Here is a 26,191-nt window from a genome sequence, read left to right as displayed (position 1 = left end):
TTACCAGCACTTGGCCCATAGCCTTGAATGTTATGACGTGCCAAGTGCTCATCCAGGTACTTTTTAAAGGATGTGAGGCAACCCGCCTCCGCCACCCTCCCAGGCAGTGCATTCCAGACCGTCACCACCCTCTGGGTAAAAAAGTTTTTCCTCACATCCCCCCTAAACCTCCTGCCCATCACCTTGAACTTATGTCCCCTCGTGACTGACCCTTCAACTAAGGGGAACAGCTGCTCCCCATCCACCCTGTCCATGCCCCTCAATCTTGAACACCTCGATCAGGTCGCTCCTCAGTCTTCTCTGCTCCAACGAAAACAACCCAAGTCTATCCAACCTCTCTTCATAACTTAAATGTTTCATCCCAGGCAACATCCTGGTGAATCTCCTCTGCACCACCTCCAGTGCAATCACATCCTTCCTATACCGATGCTCAAAGGATATGTAAAGGTTACCAATTTTGTTTTAGTAACGACTAATTGATCTGCTAAATGTATGAGAGATTTGCCATAATTAAAATAATGAAGAAATTAATTTACAGGATTTGACTCCAAATAGTGGATGATCAAATTTCTTAAATTTTGACTTATATGGGACTATCTCTTTTTGAAAAAAGTGTAAGCTTTATTACTCTGATCTCTCTCCAACCCTGTTGGAACAGATGTTTTGGAATCAGTGCTCCAAACAGATAAGCTTGCATTTTACAGACATGTCAACTCTCATGATTGTATTGTGAGAGATGCAATTTCTTAGCCAAATTAAACCTCTCTTGCAATCTCACGAGAGGGCTCTGAAGTCTCAGGACTTTTCGAAGGCTGTTACATCCTCGGGGAACATGTTTTCTCATCACACAAATATAAATAATTGCCTTCAGGTAGGAAACTTCTTAGAAAATATTTATTTAACTTCTGGGGGCATGATTTTAAATTGAAAATTCGGGGAAAAGATTAAAGCTATTACCAATTGTTAAATCCTTGATCCATTTAGCTGACCCTGGCACAACCTCTGCATCTTGACACAGGGCTAGAACTGAAATGTAAACAAACTGGTAGCTGCTACTCTGCATTTGCAGCATTTCCTTTTGATTGCTGCTTGGGAAGTGGGTTGGGACTGGGTTCCTGACTCTCTGGGCCGGATTTTCACTACTGAGGCGGGTTGCTTGAGTCAAGAAATTTCCCCACTCGGTGCACCCACCCTGGTTTAAAGGGCCCCATTAGACCCAATTTTCGTTCTGGGGAGGCAGGGCAGGATTGAATCAGGCCTACTGACCCCAAGAGGAAATCCAAGGGGGACACAGGAGTGCCGAGGTGGGCTGCTTAGAAGACCCACCTTGGTTCTCTGGGACTTTGTCATGCTTCCTCATACCCCCCATGGACCCTCCATGCCAACTCCTACCCCCCATACCGCCTATGGCCTCGCCATGCCAACTCACATACCCCAAACCCCCACTGCTCCCTCATGCCCCCATGCTGCCTCCATAGACAGCCACCCAGTATCCACCATGTATCAGGAATCATGTGATGAGAAAAAAACTTCTAACAAAAATACAACTCTCACTCACACGCACTTGATAGTGAAAAAAGCTCCCATTCATGAAACCCATTTAAAGCTTTTGAATCTCAAGTAGTTAATCTCATTTAAAAACAAACAAACTTCTATTCAGACCCCACATCAAAGACAGCTAGTCCTTTAATAGCCTCTTTAAACTGCCAGCACCCAATGAGATAATTGTAACTTTGGGAACTCAGCCAAGCATTCATAATGACATATTAATTGCCCTTGGGAAATGTTAACAAAGAACTCTGTTGAAACGGCATGAACAGATGGTAATTTGTTTTTCTAAGCTGTACCAGGTGGCCTGTAAATCAAAGCAGCCCAGCAGACAAGTGTTTTTTAAACCTTCACTGACAGCTTCAGCCTGTTCTTTTTTTCAAGTTTAGAGAACAGAGGATTTAAAAAACTTCAGATCATGACATTTAAACAGACCTATCTACCCTTTAAGAGCATTTACATCTAATTTGTGACTCTCACATTATGGGTTAAGGCCCTTGGAACAGCTAAATTGGGGTCTGTTTATCTCAACACTAAGTTCAAGTGTCCCTGCTGAGTTTGGGTTTTCCTCCTGTGTAAATCATGCCCGCATCCCTCCTCCAGCCAGCAAAAATTGGATCTGTCAGAAAAAGCGGCAGGACTTCCACATCTCGGTCCCGCCCACCATTTTAAAGGTGCGCAGAGTCTACCCAACTCAGCAAAAACCCAGCCCTCTTTCTGCTGTCTGGCAACTTGGGTACAGAGAGCAGCCCTGTAAAGCCCCAAAGCTGCCACTGGGATTTTTAAAAAACATTATGCCAGCCCCTGACTGCCTCCTATAAAACAGCAGTGTAGCGACTGTAGGTACAACTTTTCCTACTGGCTTTAGGGTCACGTAATCATATTGATGAATGAGTCCTAAGTGTGGGTAATCTTAGGGGCGGAGTTTTCTAGTCGTGAACCTGGTTCAAGCATGTAGCTTCTAAATGAGCGCTGTAATAAAGTTATCTGTTTCAAGTAAGAAACCTGTCTGGTACATCAAGTTTATTACAATTGGCAATGAGGGTAAATAGCTCCAACGCTGCACCTCGCCTTGTGAATGTGAGTACATCAATTCTTAAGGAAAGAAAGAAAAGTATACTCACCAGTCATACCACTCTTGGGCAGAATCAATCCTTATATCTCATCAATGGAAGATTGGAGCCAGTACATAGAGCGCCTATGTATTTATTTTGTGGCGAATGAAACAGCAGTGACAGAGAAGCAGAAAACAATTCTTTTAAGTGCCTGTGGTAGCAGGACACAAAACCTCATCCGTAGTCTGAAGTCTCGAACTCGCCCAATTCTAAACCTTTTAACAAGCTGGTAGACCTCATGAAGACGCACTTTCAGCCAAAGCCATCAGTAATTATGCAGAGGTTTAAGTTCAACTCCAGAGTAAGGGTCACAGGTGAGTCCATCACAATTTATATCGCTAAGTTGAAACAGTTGACTGAGAACTGCGATTTTGGAGATACACTCAATGACATGTTGTGGGACAAGTTGGTTTGTGGCATTCATGACGACACCATTCAGCGCCATTTACTTGCAGAAGTTAACATTGATTTGAAGTGCACCATGGAAATAACGCCAGCAATGGAGAGTGCTGAAAGGGACTCACAGGCTTTATAAAGTGTGCAACATGGCGCTGTTCTTCAGTTGAGCTGGACATGGCACAAAAACCAGAGAGACAATCCCAAAGCGGGAGATAGTCTCTACTGCTCGATAAACGAAAATGCTGGTGGAAGCATCTCACCAGCAATTCAGAAATTAATCTGTTACTGGTGTGGGGGTAACCATGTCTTGGAAACCTGCAGATTTAAAGAGGCAGAATGCCACTAATGCCACAAAAAAGGGCATGTAATAAAGCAATGCAGGGTGAAATTGAGACAGTCAATCAGACAGCAGACTAAGATGATTGACGTGCACAATATAACTGAACCAGAAGCTGCTGAAACTGATATCTTATTCCCTATACAATGTCAAAGCAGTAAAAACTGAGCCAATCACTGTCACCCTTCAAGTGAATGGGAAGCCTCTAGTCATGGAGGTAGACATGGGAGCCTCAACCACAATGGTGGGAGAACACGCATTAAAATACCTAAATGAAGGTACCCAGCCACTGAATCTGGAGCGAATCACGGCTCAACTGAAGACATACGCTGGAGAGTCAATACAGGTAAAAGGCATTGCCATAGTACCTGTGTCCTACAGACAACAGACAGCCCAGCTTCTCGTGATCATTGTAACAGGTGAAAGACCTAATCTTCGGGCCGCGATTAATTTAAAAAAATTAAGCTCCACTGGTCAGAAATATTTCATTTGAGAACAGGAGGAATTCCTAAGCTATTAAGGTAATATGACAGTGTATTTTGTGATGAACTGGGAAAGATAAAAGGCCTACAAGCAAAAATATACGTAGATTCGGAGACAACACCCCGATTCTTTAAGGCCAGACCTGTGCCTTATGCCCTAAAGGAGAAGGTGGATGCAGAATTGTGCTGCTTAGAGAAACTAGGCATCATCCAGCCAGTCCAATTTTCAGAATGGGCAATGCCCATAGATCCTGTGAGGAAACCAGATCAAACTATCCACATTTGTGGAGACTACAAATTAACTGTGAACAAGGCTGCTAAATTAGATAAATATCCTATCCCAAGGATTGAAGATTATATGCTAAGATAGCTGGAGGGAAATCCTAGACCAAACTGGACACATGAGCCATGCATACCAACAGCTGGAGCTGGACAGCATGTCTAGAGGGTATGTAACCATTGACACGCACAAGGGCCTGTACCAATATACACACCTACCCTTTGGTGTATCATCTGCATGTGCAATCTTCCAAAGGACTATGGAAACCCTATTACAAGGGTTTCCCCAAGCTGCGGTGTACCTGGATGACGTCCTGATCACAGGATCAATGGAAGCCTAACATTTGGCCAACCTAGAAGAGGTTTTAAGAAAATTTTTGGAAGCTGGTGTACGATTGAATAAAGAGAAGCTACTTTCCAAGAGATTGAAGTCACTTACTTGGTTCACCGAGTGGATGCCCCCAGGGGTTGTATCCAGTAGAGGAGAAAGTCAGGGCAATCAAGGAGGCGCCCTCTCCTACCAGTGTAGGAGTGCATGATAAATTATTACGGTTGCTAATTGCCAAACTTGTCAACAGCGTTAGCCCCTTTATACTTATTATTGAAAAAGAACCATCGTTGGTCTTGGAATACGCAACAAGAAGAAGCCTCCGTAAAAGTCAAGAAGCTATTACACTCATCATGTCTACTCGTACATTATGACCCATCAAAAGAATTAATATTAACCTGTGATGCATCTCCTTACAGCGTGGGAGTGATGTTGTCCCACAGGATGGAAGATGGTTCCGAAAGGCCAATAGGCTATGTCTCCAGAACCCTCCCTGCAGCCGAGAAGGGTTATTCACAACTTGAAAAGAAAGGTTTATCAGTAATATTTGGAGTGAAGAAATTCTATCAGTGTCTGCACTGATTTTTGGACAACATTTCACCATTGTGTTGGACCATAAACCATTAATGGGTTTATTTAGTGAAGATAAAGCCATTCCGCCGATAGCCTCAGCCAGAATTCAACATTGGGCTTTGATTTTGTCGGCGTATGAGTACATCTTTATGCACCGTCCTGGTGTGCATATTGCAAATGCAGACACACTCAGTCGTCTTCCGTGGCCAGTTAGAATTGTACATGCTCCAGTGCCGCAAAAAGTTGTACTTGTGTTGAATTTCTTGGACTCTTCGCCCGTCTGTGCAAAGCAAATAAGGAATTGGACAAACAGGGATCCAATTTTGTCAAAAGTCCAAGACCAGGTATTGCAAGGATGGTCAAATTCACCAGTCCCTGAAGCGATAAGACCATTCCATGTCTGTAAAACTGAGTTAAGTTGTCAAGATGGAATTGTTTTGGGGATCAAGAGTCGTCATCCCTTCACAAGGAAGAGAACCACTCTTGACAGAGCCTCAAAATGCACATCCAGGCATTTTGAAGATGGAGATGCTTGTGCGAAGCTATGTCTGGTGGCCAGGCACAGACAGTGACATAGAAAGAATGGTCAAGCATTGTCTCCAGCGTCAGCAACAATGCAGAAGTTGCCTGTTTCAGCTCCACTGCATCCTTGGGAGTGACCTGGTCGACTCTGGGTTAGACTACAAATAGACTATGTAGGTACCATGCTTCTATTGATCATCGATGCACATTCTAAGTGGATGGATGTGTATGAAGTTAGATCACCGACACCTTGTGCAACTATTGAAAAGCTGCACCAATGTTTTAGCGTACATGGCCTACCAGAAGCCATTGTTTCAGATAACAGTACTACCTTCGCTAGTACGGAATTTCAGAGATTCATGGGCAGAATTTTGCCGTCGGTGAGCAGGGGGCGGGGCCCGCTCGCCAATGCGTAAAATGACGCAGGATGACGTCGGGGGAAACCCCCAACGTCATCCCGTGCCATTTAAATTTTCAGGAAGGTTGGGGCACAGCCAAATCAGCTATGCACCCGCCAACCTGTCAATGGCCAATTGAGGCCATTGAAAGGATCATTGAAGCAATTAAACGACCTGCCCGTCCAACCCTAAGGTTGGCGGGCAGGCCAGGAGCCCCGGTGGGCAATAGAAAAAACATGAAATCTTCTCCACCAGCGGGATGAGGTTTCATGTAGGGATTTAAAAAGTTTAATTAACTTATAATGTAAATTATGAACATGTCCCATCTCATGTGACATTGTCACATGAGGGGGACATGTTAGGGAATTTTTTTTTCCCAATTGTCATATTTTTAGAAGTGCAAGCGATCTTCCTGAGGCAGCACATAGCCTCAGGGAGATGTGCGTTCTTTTGCGTGCATGCGCTAAAGAACGCACTCTCGCTTCTGGGGAATCCCCCCCGCCCGCACAGGGAGCACATAGCGCTTCCCGCCGGACGTCATGCTGGGCGGGCCTTAATTGACCCGCCCACGTAAAATGACAGCGCGGCTCGCTTCTCCAGCGGGGATCGGCTCCCTGCCCGCCGGAGATTGGGTCGGACCCACCCGCCTGGCAGGCAGAAAATTCTGCCCCATAAGCTTAAATGGAATTAAACATCTTAAAACAGCACCATATCACCCCTCATCCAATGGGTTAGCGTAAAGAGCAGTGCAAACTTTCAAATCAGGAATGAAGAAATTATTCAAAGGTGCATTAGAAACTCGAATTTCAAGTTTTCTTCCCAATTATCGTACGGCTCCTCATGCAACTATGGGTTCAACACCATCTGAATTACTGACGAAACGCTGCCTTCATACAAGCTTAAGTCTGGTGTTTCCAAACTTAGAGGGGAAGGTAGAGAAGGAACAGAGTAGTCAGAAAGTGAATCACGATATTCACAGCAAAGCTTGAAGATTTACTGTGGGAGATACAGTTTTCGTGCAGACCTTTGGAAATGGACCTAGTTGGGTTCCTGGTACAATTGCCTCCGAAACTGGACTTTTGTCATACCAAGTGGAAGTGGAAAACCAGATTGTTCGAAAACATGTGGATCATCTAAGGAGAAGAGAGACATTCCAACAGCCAGCTATTCCAACTGTAATTGATGTCAAACCTTTAAACCCTGAGGTGGCAGATCGATCCAGAATAGGCATACCTGATGTCTCTGTTGAATTACCTAATCCTGAACTGCCATTGTCTAAGGACGCCCCTGATGCTGCAGTTCCTGATTATGTTAAACCAGTGGGAGAATCTCAAGTCATAGATTGCATCACTCTAACTGAATTAGAAAACCACCTCAGAGACTTAATCTTTGATCACATGACCTGTGTATATATGTATATATTGTGGATTAAGATAATCTTTGTAAATAGGAAATGTAGAAAGAAAAACTAAAAGGGGAGGAAATGTAGTGATTGTAGGTATAAACTTTTCTATTGCCTTTAGGGGTCACGTGACTGTACCGATGAACGAGCCCTAAGTGTGGGTAATCTTAGAGGCGGAGCTTTCTAGTCGTCAACCTGGTTCAAGCATGTAGCTTCTAAACAAGCTCTGTAATAAAGTTACCTGTTTTCAAGTAAGAAACCTGTCCGGGACATCAAGTTTATTACAAGCAGTCATCATATTTAAAGAGGTAAACATTTATTGTCAAAGACACAGCACACACTAATCATATAAACAACTGCAGCATTACAATTATTGAATGATTTATAAATTTCCTCCCCCCCCAACCTTTTCATAAAATATTGATAATATGACAACATATGTTATATCCACAATAAGTAAAATCATATATAATAGAACATAACTTATGGTATAGATTGATTTATAATCAATTTTTTATGATGAAGTTCATTTAATTTGACTCCACTTCTATAATTTAAATTGTTAAGGTACTGAATGTGATTTTACTAGCAAAATATCCATCTAAACAGAAGAAAAATAATTATTTTAGTACCCAGGTGATTAAATGTTGAAGCATGGTCAAGTCAATGTTATTTATATCTGCTTATGTGGTTTTCTGTTACCAGACTACATTACCAGAATGGTTTATTTTGATGGGGATGGAATGCCATTGATGGCATTTTCATATAAGTGACCCATAGTCTGGAGACCCAATAGCCCGGGAGATATAGTTTGTCCTGAGTCTTGATACTGTTGTCAGATCTCCATTTACACCTAAAAGTGTTTTTATATTTCGTGCTTTTGCAGCTCCAGTGATAGGAGAGTGACATCTGTGCCTTAGCTTCCTGTGTTTACATTGTAAAATCTGCTTCTGTATCCCAGCAATTGGATCCTTGGTTCACGGAAATCTGAGACTACAAATCAGGGTAAGGATACAATGTTAACCTCGGAAGCCAATGCACAGGGTTTACTCTCTGAGTAAATGAGATGGCTATTTACTGGCCAAAACTGTTGGACTAACACATATAAAAGCATGGAACTGAATTTCCTTCTTTATGGGATTGTTAATCAGTCTTAATTTGGAAGGGAGAACAACATTTAATGGGGAGAGGAATGCATGAAGATCAAGGATCTTTGAGCAGTACACTCTGGTTCTGCTTTTATAACCATATATAAACTAAACTGCAGGAGTAAGTGTAACTTCAAATTACTTGTTAGAGATTAAATAAACCAATAATGAGGTTTATAAATCAACAGTCAATGTTTAAACAACATAGCAACTCATGCTTTTTAAACCAACTTTCTTGATAAAGCTTGTCTCCTGATTGGTGAGGTGGTGGGGTTGGCACTATTGCATTTAGTCCAGCATCAGATCCTGCAGTTGCGAAAGACTTTCTTTAGTTGCCACTTGCAACAAAATTGTTTTCTAAATTGCAAATTTAGGATTTTGCTACAAATAGCTCCCAAAGACTCTCTACCACCACCCCCACCGCCCCCCATATTTCATAGTGCAAGCGTACTGCGCTACCTAAGCAAATAGATTATAAATTTGTAGTGTCATCACAAATAACTCCCAGAGACTCTTTCCCCCCAGTATTTCAGAGCACAAGTACACTGCGCTACCTAGGCAAATAGAATATAAATTTGTACTGTCATCACATTCATCCCTTAAAGCACTTAATTTGATAAAGCTTAATCAAGTACATTCACAGCGTACTCACCTTGAAAAGTTCTGATCTAGGTTGATGAATTGTTAAGATGATTATTCTATTTTTATGAGCTAGTTCAGAAAGTAGGACAATAATCTGGTTGGATGTCATACTGTCCAGGCCTGTGGTCGGTTCATCGAGTAAAATTACTTCTGAAAAAAAAGACTGGCATTTATCAAAATATAAGATAAACTATACATAGAATGTCCAAGTAAAGCACAATAGTGTTTTTACTGTTAATATTGCAAGATTGAACTTTGGACTTTCACCAAGAACTTTGGTGAAAGAATTTGAAAGAAATTGCATTCCAAAAAAAGTTAGTATCCTCTTGTCAACATAGCACGACTATTTGAAAGGTAAAACTGTAGCATAAAAAAATCACTTACAAATGATACAAAAACTTCAAATAACACACTCTTTTGTTGCTGATTCTGAATTATAACTGCTAAAGTAACAAATATTAGTCACATTTAAACACAGAATTAAATTCAGTTTCAAAGCTGTGACCAAACATTATGGGTTCAGACTAAAATCCAACTATCCTCTCGTTATATTTGAATTCACAACCCTCAATTAAATTATTACTTAGGACTCACATCAAGGTAGTCTTTGCATGACTACCATATAAACGATTCTATTAGATTACAGCTTGTTGTTAAACCTGGTATTCATTACTTTCTGTTTAATCCATCTGAACCTATCAATTAGACACCCTGAGATCAGGAAATGCAAGTCCTTCTTATGGAACTCCTGAATGAGGTGCAATTACACCTCATTAAAGCAAAATTGGATTAAAATTATATTTAAACATGGTCTTACTGGGATCTTGAAGAAGTTGTGCTGCTATAGAGACCCGACGTCTTTCACCCCCAGAAATCCCCCGAAAGACGTGGCCTCCAATCATGTGATTGGCCACATGACTCAAGCTGAGCTCCAACATGACAGACTTCACCTGTAGACACAGGTATATAAGATCTAGTTAATGAACTTTTCATTGTGTTTCAATTGTATTGTCAACCTTAGCCTTGTAATATATTTACCAGGTAAGTTGCAGTTTTAAATCACCAAAGTGCAAACAGCATAGCACTGAAGCATGCACGCTTGTGTCTAAGCCAAGTGATCTTACGACAAAGAATACTACCTAATTCTTCTCTCTATATTAATATAATTATTCAACAAATCGATTAAGAATTAAAATCTGCAGACTGTCAAAGAATGTATGTAAAAGCTAAGTGTGCTTTACTTGAAGTTATAGAGTTTATTTCAGGCACCAAGGCCACAAAATTTGGCTTTGTGATGTTGCTGGAGCCAGCGTTACGGAAGCCAAAGGCTCTCAAAATGCCAGGCATGACACTTCAGGCCACGTCCAGCATGGCCCGTGCAGCACCCCATGCAGGTAGGGATGTAGCATGCATCAAAAGTATTGACAGTGGAAAGACTGTAACACCAACCAACCTCTCAAGTTGATCTCACACAAGTCCTCCAGTTATCCAACTTGCAGGTGAGGTGCTTTTTGACTTGCTTCTGCTCTCGCAAAGTTTGTGGAAGTACTGTCGTGTGCTCTTGGTGGCGTTTTGGTGGCTTGTTGGCTTTGGAAAGGAATGTTGGAGAATCCTAACAGGGAGGACAGATGAGTTTTGTGACCTGTCACCAGAAAGGCTTCTACAATAATGGGGACTGTAGGTGCAGTCCCTCTTGGGTCTCCAACATGACAGGGAGGTAGAACTGAGGCGCAGCCAAGAGGGGAAGAACTGCGCCAAGGGAGGAGGAGGAAGGCACTCCACAGAAGGTCCTAGCCATCAAGCATCTTTGAGCAGAACATTTCCTACGTCAACATCAGGCAGGAACAATGCCTGAGGCGCCTGTGATTCACATGATGAGTATAGTGCTGCCAGTAGCCGCCAAGGCCACCATCACTCTCAACTTCTACATAACTGAGTCCTTCCAAGCGAGAGCAGGGGACGTTGCCAATATTTCCCAGTTCGCCAACCATCACTGCATCTGAGAGGTGGCAAAGAGGAGACTTCACCATCTTCTCTCTAACAGAGAGAAGCAGGGTTAGTGGGCACATGGCTTTGCCAAGGTAGCGGGCTTCCCAACGATGCAGAGAGTCATCGACTGCACATACGTAGCTCTGTGGACTCTACGTGCAAACAGGGAAATGTACAAGAACTGCAAAGGGTTATGCCATGAGGTTATGTGGCTACGCCCAGACCATCAGGTCAGTCAATGCCCACAATCCTGGCATCAAGCACAATGACTTCATCCTAAGGCAGTCTGCTGTTACCAACATCTTTGGATCACCATGAAGAATAAGAGGCTGGCTGCTTGAAGAGAAGGGGTACTTCTGATACACACATGGCTCATGGTTCCCCTCTGCCACCCTACCATGCGAGTACAGGAGCCATGATGCCACAAGGGTCATTGTGGAAAATATCATTGGCGTTCTCAAGCAATGGTCCTGCTGCCAGGACATTTGGGGGGAAAGTTCAACACGCCGGAGTGTATCTCCAAATTTGTGGTGGACTGCTGCGTTCACCACAGCCTCACTATGATAAGGGTGCAATTCTTTCCACCTGAAAAGCAAGGGGTACCTTTTTTTTGATGGCATTAGAATGTCCACGTAGTGCTAGTAAGGCAGTGTAAGTCAGTGTTTCTTCCACTGTGAGGTAGCTGAGTAAATTGTCACTCTGCAGAAGAAAAAAGGATGAGTATCGTGAGTTCATCTTAGAAACTAAACGCTGTATTGCTGTCTAATTTACTGTCTTTTGATGGTCTTTTCATAAGTCTTTAGTAAAATCTTTCACACAAGTATATTTCCTCTTTCCTTGAGGAGTGAATCATGCTGTGTGTGCAAGGCGAGTGTGCATGTGTGAGTGTGGTGGTTGCGGGGGGGGAGATGGGTAGACAGTCAGAGAGAGTGGCTGGAGGAGGAGGAAAGCATAGTCCACTTGTGTGGCAGCACTCATTCTGGTACCTTGCCCTAGAAGCCAATCTTTCAGTGTGAGCCCAGGTGGTATGTGCTGGTTTGGAGTTTGGGTACCAGTAAGCTGTTCAGCTGCAAAATAGCACTACAGCCAAGTCTCATTGACATTCACACATATACATTCTCCATTATGAGTTACTGGACAATAAATTGCAACAGCTGTTGATTGATTTTTCTACTTTCTTGCAAATTGCCATAAATGCTGGTGCATCCTATATTTTGTTATGAATGAGATCAACTAATTTAGCACCAGGTTATCTGTATTACGTTTTGAGCACTCCATGGCAAGAGTCCCATATTTTCAGGAATATGAATGGCCGCATCACTGTCACTGTTACTTTTGAAATAATCTATTTAAAACAAACCTGGCTAATGGAAGACATTTTCTCTATTTTGCACCTGTGCAATAAAGTATTTTGTCCATATGCACCATGTTATTGATTTATTTTGTTAAGGTACATAATGGGATTAAAAATGAAAACTAGGCTCACTAGTGAAAAAGGACCCAGCTTGTTTTGATAAGTAATAGCCTCAGAACAAGCGTCATGTCTGCAACGAGTATCCAGGGAAGAGGCAAGCCATTCAGTTCAAATGCAACACCTTGCAGGTACCCTGAACATATATTTGAGTGCTGGTTCTATCTGCGTTTAAGAGCTACATGTTTAAATTTTCTTTGTCACAGTCAAATCTTGAAAATATATCTGGACCTACCGCGCTCTAATTAGGTCCATCTAAACACAGAGAAATATAAATATATCAGAAAATCCGGGAAAATCAAATAACGTAAAACATAAAACATAAATCAGACACCTGAGCCAGGAGCAGCTCAAATTAAAATTTACTGCAACAGAAGTGACTTATTGTTATTTTCTATTATTCCAAGGTGGAAAAATTAGGCATGCAATTATTTTAAATTTACAGCTCCTGTTCACTTATCCAATTATAGTTTAGCATTTTATAGCCTAAGCCTCAGTTTAATTAAATACTTATTCTACTGTCTTACAAATTCAATAAAGATCAAATGAAGGCATGCAATCAGGAAACTAAAATACATCGGCAAGGATTTTCCATTCAATCTATAGGGTAGTTATGAATTACATAAATACTGGAATAGTAGAGATACACTCTAGTTTATAGCGAGCAAGAGCTTGCCTGTGACAGCAATCAGTCATGCTGAATGCAAAGAAATATCAAAAGTAAAATTGCAAAATGCGAAAGTCCCCTTCTTCTCAATGGTCTCCCTATAACACAAACCATTCTCAGCTGGGTACAGACAAACTCATCGCCAAACTCTGTTAATTAAGTCATTCCTTCCATGTCAAAAAGCACTTGGCCTTTGAGTAGCAGCAGCCTATGACTAAAATCAGAAACTCACCGCATCTTCCCAACTCAGCACCGTGTGTTGGAACTCCCAATAGATTGCATCGCCTTATGAGATATTCTGTTTCATCGAACAGTGTGTGAATCTTGGCACACGTCTAGAAGTGAATTCTTCACTTTCCTGGGATAGCAATCACTACTGAAATCCTTATTAACTTTCTCTTTTCTAATCCAGGGACACAAAACTAATTGTGGCATCATTACCACCATTTTGGCTGAGATAAGTAAGTCAAGGACTACACCGCCCCTTATAATTCAGCCCATAGAATCATAGAATGATTACAGCTGTAACGTCCATATTAACAGGCGTGAACTGACTCCTCTCTTTGTCCCACTCCTGAGTTGGTTATAACTGAGTTTTAATTTAAAAGGGAGATGACATTGCTAATTTAATATATAGTTAACTGTGTATAGCACAGTACAAGAAAAAAGCCAGTCAGGTTCCAAAAGTTAACAAGTAAAGAGTTAGTATTATTGCTAAAACTCACTCAGGTAAAGGTGCAGAAATTATTTACGAAAGGTTTAAAAGGTTCAAATATGTCCAACTACCCACTAACTGCACCTGGAGTATTGTGCACAGTTTTGGTCCCCTTACTTGAGGAAGGATGTAGTTGAATTGGAGGCAATTCAGAGGAGGTTCACTAGATTGATTCCAGAGATGAAGAGCTTGTCTTATGAGGAGAGATTGAGCAATTTAGGCCTGTACTTGTTAGAGTTTAGAAGGATGAAAGGAGATCTAATTGAGGTATATAAGATGCTAAAGGGGATAGACAAAGTAGAAGTGGAGTGGATGTTTCTGCTTGTGGGGCATTCTAGAACAAGAAGCCATAGTTTTAGGCTAAGGGGTGGTAGATTTAAATTGGGGATGAGGAGGAATTATTTTTCTCAAAGGGTCGTGAATCTGTGGAATTCACTACCTCAGAGTGGAGTGGATGCTGGGACGCTGAATAAATTTAAGGAAGAGATAGACAGATTTTTAATTAGTAACAGGTTGAAAGGTTATGGGGAAAGGGAGGGAAATTGGAGTTGAGGCCGAAATGAGATCAGCCATGATCGTATTGAATGGCGGGGCAGGCTCGAGGGGCTGAATTGCCTACTTCTGCTCTTGGTTCTTATGTTCTAATACAAAAACAACACACACAACTCCTCTCCCAAAGGATGCAAAAATGTAAAACTCTGCAGGGTATCAGATGTTAAAAACTTGGCCAAGTAACAAGTAAGAAAAAAAAATTCACGGAGTGTCCAGATGCTCGTTTACATCTGAAGAATCCCAGTACACAGTAGCTGCTGGTTCTTGGGGGTTTCTTACTGGAGACAGTGGTGTTGATTCGGAATCCTCGCCTAAGAACTCTCAGTTTGCAGCAATGAGGTCTTCTGGTGGGTTTTTCAAATCACAAACAGCTTAGCTTTGATGAGAGAGGTTTCAGAAGAAAGACAGATAGGTTAAGGCTGTTGCCCCTGTGGCAGTCTCTCTCTGACCTTAGAAAATGAAGTATCTTTCACCCAAGAGCTGGGTCATGTGACCTCTCTCTGACAGTTCCACAGACTAGGTGTCTCCACAAAAGCTGCTTGTGACCCTCACAAATGCAACATAATAGGTTCTGTAAGCCAGTGTCCTGTGCTCGAGGAAAGTGTCCTTTTCAAAAAAGTTCAATACATATGTATGTCCAGCCAATGACATTATAAATTAACATTTCATAACACAGCACAGAAGGAGGCCATTTGGCCCATCGTGTCTGTGCTGATTCTCTGAAGGAGCAATTCATCTTGTGCCATTCTCTTGCCTTCTCCCTGTTTCCCTGCAAATTCTTCTTTTTCAAATAATAATCCAATTCCCTTTTGAATGCCTTAATTGAACCTGCATCCACCACACTCTCAAACAGTGCATTAAAGATCTTAATCACTAACTGCATGAAAAAGTTTTTCCTCATGTTGCCGTTGCATATTTTGCCAATTACCTTAAATTTGTGCCCTCTGGTTCTTCCACCAATAGGGACTCTTTCTTTCTATCTATTCTCTCCAGACCCCTCATAATTTTGAATACCTCTATCAAATCTTCTCTCAACCTTCTTTTCTCCAAGGAAAATGGTCCCAACTTCTCCAATCTATCTATGTAACTAAAGCTCTTCATCCTTGGACCCATTCTCATGAATCTTTTTTGCACCCTAACTCCTTCACATTCTTCCAAAAGTGCCCAGAACTGGACGCAATAATCCAGTTGAAGCCAAACCAGCGTTTTATACAAGTTTAATATAACTTCCTTGCTTTTGTACTCTACGCCCCTATTGATAATGCTGTATGCTTTATTAACCACACTTTCAACTTGTCCTTGCATCTTCAATGATTTATGCACATATACATCCAGGTCTTTCTGCTCCAGAACCACCTTTAGAATTGTACTGTTTATTTAATATTGTCTCTGTGTTCTTTCCACCAAAATGTATCACTTCACACTTCCCTGCATTAATTTCATCCGCCACTTGCACGCCCATTCCAACAACCTGTCTACATTATTTTGAAGTTCTACACTATCCTCCTCACAGTTCACAATACTTCAAAGTTTTGTACTGCCAGCAAATTTTGAAATTGTGTCCTGTGCACCAAAGTCTAGATCATTAATGTATATCAGGTACTAACACTGACCCTTGGGGAACTCCATTACAAACCTTCCTCCAGTCCGAAAAACAACCATCAACCTCAACTCTCCGTTTCCTGTCACTCAGCCAATTTTGTATCTATGTTGCTACTGTCATTTTATTCCATGAGCTGTAACTTTGCACACAAGTCTGTTGTGCTCCACTTTATCAAATGTCTTTGTAAGTCCATGTACACCACTTCAATGGCATTACCCTCATCAACTCATTTTGCTGCCTCATCAAAAAACACAAGCAAGTTAGTTAAACACGATTTGCCCTTAACAAATTCATGCTGGCTTTCCAGTACAGCCCTCGTACTGCAGCCTCTTCCCTTGCCTGAGGCCCTTTCTCCCCCTTTGCCACATTTGCCTAAGTGATGATTAATTTTGTACCAAATGATCGTTTCCAGAAATTTCCTCACCGAGATTAAATTATGGGCAGAATCGCCCCAGATTTACACTAAGTGTGGTAGCGGGCAGTTAATGTGACATTTTACTCACCAGCGCAATGGTTGGTTTTCATACCTTATCACCCCAAACCTGCCACATTATTCAAGCATTACCGGGAAACACGCCGTTTTCATGGTGGGCGGGCTCCGATTCACTTGCCATGTCATCACCTTGCCGCTTCATCACGCCAGGCACCACATTTAAAGTACAGCCGCGCTCAGTGCTTCCAGCCCAGAACTGCAGCAAAGAAGACATGGCCCTGAAAGGCAAGAAGACTGCAGCTCTCAAGCGCCCTTTGGATGCCATGGAGGCCCACTATGATATCCTCTAAGCCCGCTCTGGCTGCAGGAGGGGCAGCAACATTACCACTCCGGCTTGGTAGGCGATGGCAGTGCTTATCAGTGCCAATGCTGTCCAGAAGAGGTTGGCCATCCAATGCAGATAGAGGATGAATGATCTCATCCATGCAGCCAGGGTATGGCAACCATCTCATCACTCTAAACTCACACACTCAAGCCCATAACATTCACTGGCATCTCACTCACTGCCAGCTCAAGGGATATCTCACACATACCCTCACATGTCCATCTGGCCTCATCTTCTCTGGAGACTGCCTACTTATCCCTCACCATCTTGAGGCCACTTGCACAGATCAACATGTGCCCCCACATGCACCCTGGGTTACCCTCCTTCCCCAGTATAGCCCTCGCCCTGCAGCCTCTTCCCTTGCCTGAGGCCACTTCTCCCCCTTCACTAAGCAAGCCCTAGCCCTGCAGCCATTGAAAAGCCACCCACATATGGCTGGTCTGGTGGTAGAGACCTGCTGTGAGCCCACCTGAAAGTGATGTGGTGCTGTCTGTGAAACCTGGCGCTGATGACTGCGAGTGCTGCCCGAAGCAAGGTCGGCAAAAAAACCTTGAAGTCCTGAGAGAAGTGCAACCTGCCAAGTGCACATTGCTTTTGTGCTGTTGTGAAACACGTTGGCATGTTTTCCTGCCAACGTGGGCGGACGATCCAGTGAGAGGGGGGATGAGTCTGGCGGCCTGGCCTAATGATGATATGTTGATGTGTTACAATGAGGTTCCTGATGTCCGATGGTGGAGAACACGGCCCGCCATGGCTGAGTGGACAATCACGAACTGGTTTCAGGCCATTGTGAAACCGATCGCGCCATATTGTCCGTTCACACCACCGAGCACGCCCGATGCCAGTGGGCACGGAAAATCCCGGCATACATCTTAACTACTTTTCATAGGAACAGGAAGTGCCATTCAGCCTATCGAGCTTGCTCCACCATTCAGTTAGATCATGGCTAATCATCTACCTCAACACCAATTTCCCACGCTCTCTCCATATCCCTTGATGTCATTAGTCTCCAGAAATCTAACTATTTATGTCTTAAACATGCTCATTGAGCTTCCACAGCCGTCTGGGGCAGCGAATTCCTAAGATTCACCAACGTCTAAGTGAAGAAATTCTTCCTCATCTCGGTCTTAAATGGATACCCTTATTTTGAGACTATGTCTCCTGGTTCTAGACTCACCAGTCAGGGGTAACATTCTACCCTACATGTCCTCGTCACCCCCTGTAAGAATTTTGAAAGTTTCAATGAGGTCACCCCCTCATTCTTCGAAACTTTAGGGAATACAGTCCCAGTCTCCTCAATCTCTCCTCATAAGACAATCCCGACATCCCAGGGATTAGTCTGGTGAACCTCCATTGCACTCCCTCTATGGCAAGTATACCTTGTTTCAGGAAGGGATTTACAAACTGAGTCTCTTCTCTCTTGAAAAAATAAAGCTGAGGGGTGACCTAATAGAGGTCTTTAAAATTATGAAAGGTTTTAATAGCGTGGATAGAGACAGGGTAAAACATAGCTAGAGGCCATCAAAAGAAGATAGTCACCAAGAAATCCAATAAGGAATTCAGAAAAAATTTCTTTACCCAAAGAGTGGTAAGAATGTGGAACTACAGTGAGTGGTTAAGTGACTAGAATAGATGCATTTAATGGGAAGCTAGACAAGCTTTTAAGGGAGAAGGGAATAGCTGATTACAATGGTAGATTTAGATGAGAAAAGATGGGAGTGGATTTGAGTGGAGCATAAACACTGGCAGGGACTGATTGGGTCACATGGCCTGTTTCTGCACCATAAATCCTACGTAATCCTGTGTAAATTGAAAACAAAATCAGTTCTATACTTGAAAACGTTTGCAATGTAGTAAATTTTCTATAGGTAAATCAAAGTGTCGCAGAAGAATGCATATTGTTACAAGGTTACAGTTTAAGCTAATTATTGCATTACTATTACCTGTAAGACGTATGAAAAGCAGTCATGAAATTGTTCCTTTCTAAGTCTGCACCCATTCACATATACATCACCAAGTAGGTTTGTTTGCCTACTTAATCTTCCTGCAATTGCATCCAACAAAGTGGTTTTTCCAGATCCTAAAACATAAAATCATAATCATGGCACTACAGTATTGGTACAAAACATTTGCAAGCTTTTTTATATACAGTACAAACAAAAAATAATTAAAACCTTTATGCATCTTACATTAAGTTGTCCAATCTCTTATGTCCCTGTATGGTAATGGTAGAAGTGCCTGACGGCATTCTTGGCTACCTGACCAGGAAGATTCAGCCTCAATGCGCAATCAGTGTTGGGTTAGTTGATCTCAGCCAGGGTGGCAATGGATTATATTAAATGGTAACAGCACTTCGGCACTACAGAAGATAGGGGCGAAAAATACAATAAAAATTCTCACTCTTGAGGGTAGACTTTCCATTTTGGGTGCATCGGCAATCCAGGTGCAAATTGCATTCATATGTATGCTAGCTTTCAGAAGTGCGTTATTTTATTCAAGTTCCTGCTCTAACTCACTTGTATATCTCCGAATGTAAAGTCTTCCATGAACCAGTGTAATCAAATAGTGCTTTAGAGCGTTTTTGTGTTGAAAAATATTCCTTGATATATTTAAGAGTGACAACCTGGTGCAGCTTTATTAATTCAGCTGAAAATGAGTTCATCACAAAAATAAGCATTTTTGATCAGAGTATCTCATCCATAAATTACTAAAATCAACTTTAAAAAAACTATACGAAACCATTTACTAGCTTAACTGGTGTACAGTAGTCAGTGTCTTAGTAAATTAATTTTTTTTATATTTAAAATGTTTTAAAAGGTGCCTATTAGTGTTCTTGCACCTAAAAAAAAAGGTTAACTACAACAGCCTCTTCGAAGGCCCAGACATGGGTGTCATTCGCAGAAAATTGCCATAGTGATTAACTCTATCTGGGTGCATGGCCAGTTTTGTGGATGGTGCCTGCTTCCAGTGCGATGCATTTTAAACAAGCACAAAAAGGAAACTTGATTTGCACTGGATGTAATTTGTGGTTTAAATTTCTTGATCTTTTGCACTAGTTTGGCTGATTTTGGGCAAACTTCACAAATATAAGCATAGCCTAGTGGAAACTGCAAGTCATAATCTTTAATCAGTGTCCCCCTTTATCCACACGCTTCATCCCGGCCCAGAGAGTTAAAGTTGGGTGAAGAAAGGTTCAGGGCTGCTGCAACACCTAAAAGTTTAGCCAACATCACTGTCTAGGATACTACACAAAGAACTACCATTAAGCTGGAAAAAAGAAAGTTGATAGCACTCAGCATGAGCAAAGCTTTCAGTAGAAGGGGGTAGACAATTAGAAAGAGCAGGGAATGTGGCTGCGTGGAGTTATTCCATGGTATTAAATCAAATTAGTTTCATCCATGATTCTCTGACCATTTCCCAATTTCTGAGGAACTATCAATGGAAGAGAGCAACCAGACACCAAGGGCGGAATTGTCCCGGATTAGCACTAATTGCGACAGCGGCATGAAAAATGACATTTTACCCATCGACCGCTGGCGTATTTTCACACCGTCTCGTCCGCTTCCTGCCTCATCAATTATACAGCCACAGGAAACACGCCGTCTTGTTGGCAGGTGGCCTCTGAATCGCCTGCCATGTCCTCACCTCACAGTTTCCTCACTCTAGGTGCCATATCTAAACTACAGCTGCACGCACACAGTTCTCAATGCTTGCAGCCCAGGACTGCTCCAGTGAAGACATGGCCCTGAAAGCCAAGAAGTGTTCAGTGAACCGTCACTGGAACGCCTTTCAGATGCCTGCCACGATGTCCTCTACCGACGCTCTGGCCGCAGGAGGTCCAGCAATCTCAACACTCCGGCTTGGGAGGCAGTAGCAGTGGTGTTCAGGGCCAATGCTGCACAGAAGAGGGTGGCCATCCAGTGCAGAAAGAGGATGGATGATCTCATCTGTGCTGCTATGGCAAGGCAACCATCTCATCACTCTAAACTCAACCACTCACAAGGCAATCACACATTCATTGGCATCTCACTCACTGCCAGCTCAAGGGACATCAACACTCACTCTCTCACAGACACTCTCACATCACCATCTGGCCTCATCTCCTCTGGAGGCTACCTCCTCCGCCCTCACCATCTTGAGGCCACTTGCACAGATCAACATTGTCCCCACACACACCCTGGGATACGCCCCTTCCCCAGTACAACCCTCACCCTGCCACCTATTTCCTTGCTTGAGGCCATTTCTCTCCCTTCCCCAAGCAAGTCCTTGTCCTGCAGCTATTGAAAAGCCAGCCCCGCCTTACGGCTGGTCTGGTAGGTACAGACCTGCTGTGAGCCCTCCTCAAAGTGATAATGTGCAGACTGCGAAGCCTGGCGCTGATGACCACGAGTGCTGCCCAAAGCCAGGTAAGCAAACAAACCTCGATGTCCCAAGTGAAGTGCAGCTCGCCAGGTGCATGTCACTTATGTACAGTTGTGAAACACATTGGCATGATTCCGATGAGCAGGGCTTATAATGAGATTCATAGTATTGAAATTAGGTTCCCGATGTGCGGTGGCAGAAAACACGGACGGGTGCAGCCAATGATTGCAAACTGGTTTCACCACAGCGTAAAACCAATTTTTGGGCTTCTCACTATATTGCCTGCTCATGTCCACCATGACGCCCGCCGCCAATGAGACCAGACAATTCTGCCCCAAGAATTTCCTTAAAAAGTTATGGATGGGAAGGAGTTTAACTACTGTAGTATTGTCCACTTGCTAAAGGCTAGTAACAGAATAGCTACCCACACTTAGTCTAGAAGAGTACTGTATGATTGAGAAGACCTATTGGAAATAAAATTTTAACCCAGCCATGGCATTAGCAGGGCTTGCCAATCAATTACAGTGAATGGGCATGATGGTGACCCGCATCTGTCTATTCAGCTGAACTATTTAAAGGGACACTGCGAAGGAAATAAATTGGAAATAAAAAGCAAATGGAAAAAAAACTAAATCTAAAGAACAAAGCAAACCATGCATCTGTGCATTAATTACCAGAATTTCCTAAAATTCCCATAAGTTGTCCACTTTCCACATAAAACGAGACATCTTTCAGGATATGCCTTGTCAACTTTTTACGGTGCGACTGAACATCCCACCAAGGCCCAACTCTCTCGCTGCAAGAACATAATTTTAAACATAAAACAATCAGCAGGTCACAAAGCCATTACAATTTTTCAAACTCATCATTTGCATTATTTTTGAATATGATTGTACATTTTTCCCCCACTGAAAGAAGATAAGGATTGAGTGAGGTGCTAAATATAGGTACAATTTCAATCATTACAAGTCTCTGATGTTGTAGTTAGATCAATTACTTATTGATCACTTATTTGTGAATTTTGCGCTCATTAACATGAGGAATTTAGCACTGGATAGTGGGACATGTTGTAATTTAAGCACCAGTGCTGGCATTCCAAGTCAGGGATACACATTTAGCTGCAAAATAAAGCTCTCTCTTCTATGCTCTGACCTCAAATAAAATTCCTCACTGACCCCTATGGGTGATTGCACCAATGAGAGAATTTTCCCATCCATTAACCCTAAGTAAAATTCCTAGTTTAGTGCCAAATTTGATCCAATAACCGAAAGGAACTGGACAAATAAATGAATACTTAAAACAAACCTCATTTGCACTAATTTATTTACAAAAGATGTTATAAATTTTGCAGAACATTTTGATGGAATTGTCCAGCATGGAACCATTAAGACAGCTTTCCCAGTAAACATTCATGCTATTTCTGTACCACTTGCATTTTGGCATGGCAATTCACTGCTAACAACAAATTAAGAAATCAAGCATCTATCTGGGTGAACTTATGCTAATTCTACAGTCCAAAGTTTACAGTCAGTGGTAAAGGAGTGCCACTTGATATTCATCATGCTGATGATGACCCACAAAAGGCCCACAGGCCTTTTGCGGGTTTTTGAGTGTCAACTTGCTATCATTGGGCATCTAATCCAGTGGAGCATCCTCAAAATGGTATCTGTGGCATGTGTGAGCAGGGCAAGCAATGGCTTGGCTCTTCAACCTATAAGGTTGAAACATCCTCATCGAGACTTGCAGATTTATTTTATTAAATCTCTATAACTTCTTAAATTCTAAATGAATGAGAATCCCCACTTATAAAATTAAATTTTCAGGGTCAGAGAGGGTGTTTGGAAGTAAATATGAATTATCATGTCGTTAAAAATTCACTTACTCCTGAATGTGCCAGCCCCAACTTTTTCTGCATTATTTAGTGGGTATCCACTGGGTAACTACTTGCCCTTACATGGATTTCAATGCCAAGTCTACTGGTGAGATACCAGTTTAGCCTAGCCTGTGAAGAAACAGGCTGACAGCAAATTCTAGATTTCCACATTTAACTGCATATGTGCAGACTTCAGAGCCTGCTGTCTGTTTTACTCCAGAATAATGGCAAGTGCTGATAGCCTCACCATTACACTCAAAGTAAAATCTTCACCAACATCAAAATAACCATATTTATTCTATGTGGTTTTGTTTTCATTGTCAACAAAGTAGGGGGAAAATTCTGTCCCTTAGTGACTAGGAACCCACACTCTCAGGAACCTGAATTGTAAACTTTAGTTTTTTTGTATTAAAAAATTGATATGATTAGCCTCAAACTCTCCAGGAAATCGAAAACCCTGGGCTGATGTCACAATAGGCAGCACAATGCCCATTATCAGTGAGAATGTACAAAAGTATGAAATAATGGGCAGATTTTATAGATTCACCATCCCAAGCAGAGTTTTTACTGAGTGGCAAAGCCTGTGTAGCAATAAGTTACTTCAATACAATATTGGAAATATTGTACAAAATATTGGCTCCATCACCTTTAACCTTGCAATAAACTTTGCTTCCTTTCTATGGATCCATCCCCTTCTCCCAACACTGTTTCAGGCTAAACAGAGCTATTTGTAACCTTAGCCATCCTACTCAACCCTACGCGGAGTTTCTGAATTCATATCTATTCCATTAGAGACCATTTACTTCCACCTCTGCAATAATGCCTGTCTCTACCCTATCTCTACCCCTTTGCCACTGATAACCTTGTACTGTACATCCTTTTGTCATCTCCAGACTGGATTACGCCAATGTTCTCAATGGCAATTGATGGGTAATAAATACTGGCCTAGCCAGCAAAGTCCACATCCCGTGAACAAGTAATTAAAATGGTTGTCTTGTTGGTTTTTCATTCTACACTCACTATAACTCCTACTTGACCAAATCTCAGATGTACATATGCTGTCCTGTACTAGGTCCTGCTAACTCCTCTTTGTGGACCTACATTAGTTAGTTCTTGCCCCAACCTTATTGCTGCAATGACATCTAGTGCTAAACACTTGGTAAACCTCCATTCTTCTGACTCTAGCCTTTTGTACATTCTCCCATTTTTTCCCACTTCCCATTGTTGACATAACTTTCAGCCATCTTTGAAATTCAGTCACTAAACATCTCTTCTTCCCTCTCCTTTAAAACTCTTCTCAAAAAGATCTTTATGATGAAGCTTGTTGTCATCTATCCTAATTTCTGACTTCATATGTTTTCCTAATACCAATTATGAAGTATCTTTAAACGTGGCATGGTGTTAAACAATTGTATTCAAGTAAGTCCTTTAATTAATTGTCCTAAATGGCGCTTTAATCGAATAAAAATACTTTATTAAATGTGATTTGGCCAGCCTAACCATTCCAGTTCTGATGAAACATTACAACTGAAACTTTAGTCTGTTTTTCTCTTTCAGTTGAACATGCTATAAATTCAGCATGTTCTATTTTTAATTCAGATTTCCAGAATTTGCTCCCACTACAACACTTCAAGAGTAATTCATTGGCTGTGAAGTTCTTTTGGACATCCTGAGAACGTGAAGGGAACTATATAAACATATTCTTTCTATTTGCAGTTTTCCTTTTAACCTATACTTTATTGGAACAGCTTTTAATGTTATGCAAAATATTACGTGATAATGACTTTAAATGTTGGATTTGCATAATCTGGAAGATTTAGGTATTTAATTTTATTTACCTTTACACACCTAATTTTTCAGATATAATTTAAACCCCGCTGTTCCGAAATTCAGATATTTAATACATCCTTATACCGAGCTGCTAGTGCATGGAATTAAACTTTGGGGAATTTCTGTCTAGCTCTTCATTGGCATGTCAACATAATTTGGGCAAGTCCCTCCATGTTGTTAGTAACCACTAGGGCAAAATTCCTGAAGCATCTGTCCTCAATACAATTACACACTTTTGTTAAGTTACCTAATATGTAAAAACTCATTACTTCCAAAGCAGCGTATAATTTCTCCCTCTTTTTGGTGGCATCAAGCAAATTGTGCACACAAGTAGCGGCCCACATCCCAAATATTCCTGTAGTTGCAGCTATCACCCATTATACTTATCTAGAAATTTTAAAAAACTGAAAATGCTGGAAACTTGAAATGAAATCAGAAAATATTGGAAATGCGCAGCAAGCAAATCCAATTATGTTTGGAACAGCTAGATTAACATTCAGAGTTATACCGCCAGTATACCACCCTTATACCCCTTATACCACCAGTATTAATGATGTAATTCATTGGCTGTGAAATGTTTTGGGATGTTCTGAGGTCATAAAGGACATTATATAAATTTGTGTTATTCGTCCATTCAAAGGGTCGCATCTAAATGTCAATCTATCATTCTGTTTTGAATATTGAGTGGCTTATTGTGCTTTTCCTGTTTTTATTTAACTTTTAGAGAATAAAAATTATATATGACGCAGATATCACAATGAACACATAACTGTCAGTTTATTGTTAACAATGTCACATGTCAAAAACATATAAAATAACACATTTACTGAAACTGTTACCCATTTGTTAACTTGTCAAATTTAAAAACCCAAATTTTAATATACTGAACCTGATTGAGAAGAAAATTGTACTTATAGGTAAGAGTTTTAAACTTGTAAGATTGCATTAATAGTAGTGTTCTGCATCTTACACTTTCTAAGTGCAAAGGCATTGTCATTGAGGGCAAATGTGTAGAAATGTCAGGATTTATCAGTCATTTTAAATAGAGCATATAAATCATCACATTCATTCTTAAAAATCTAATTCTCAAATATAATTTCAACCTTAGTGTTTGTTTTCTGAAAAGCAAAGCCTCGCT

General features: G+C 41.6%; 1 protein-coding gene across 1 annotated transcript in view; it reads right to left on the bottom strand.

Moving 5' to 3' along the window:
• abcg5 (ATP-binding cassette, sub-family G (WHITE), member 5) overlaps positions 1–26,191 on the bottom strand; it is a 44,131-nt gene that overhangs the window by 17,669 nt on the left and 271 nt on the right. Inside the window, exons 2-6 of the mRNA XM_078557199.1 lie at positions 22,025–22,146; positions 18,932–19,068; positions 11,766–11,861; positions 9,991–10,123; positions 9,184–9,323 (exon numbers count right to left, since the gene is read on the bottom strand). Of these exons, the coding sequence (XP_078413325.1) occupies positions 9,184–9,323; positions 9,991–10,123; positions 11,766–11,861; positions 18,932–19,068; positions 22,025–22,146 (628 nt within the window). The remainder of the gene's footprint in view (positions 1–9,183; positions 9,324–9,990; positions 10,124–11,765; positions 11,862–18,931; positions 19,069–22,024; positions 22,147–26,191) is intronic.

Source organism: Cetorhinus maximus, chromosome 14 (genome assembly GCF_964194155.1).
Source record: "Cetorhinus maximus chromosome 14, sCetMax3.hap1.1, whole genome shotgun sequence".
Taxonomy (NCBI): domain Eukaryota; kingdom Metazoa; phylum Chordata; class Chondrichthyes; order Lamniformes; family Cetorhinidae; genus Cetorhinus; species Cetorhinus maximus.
Note: the sequence above shows the minus strand (reverse complement) of the source record. Positions and strands in the feature narration are given on the sequence as shown.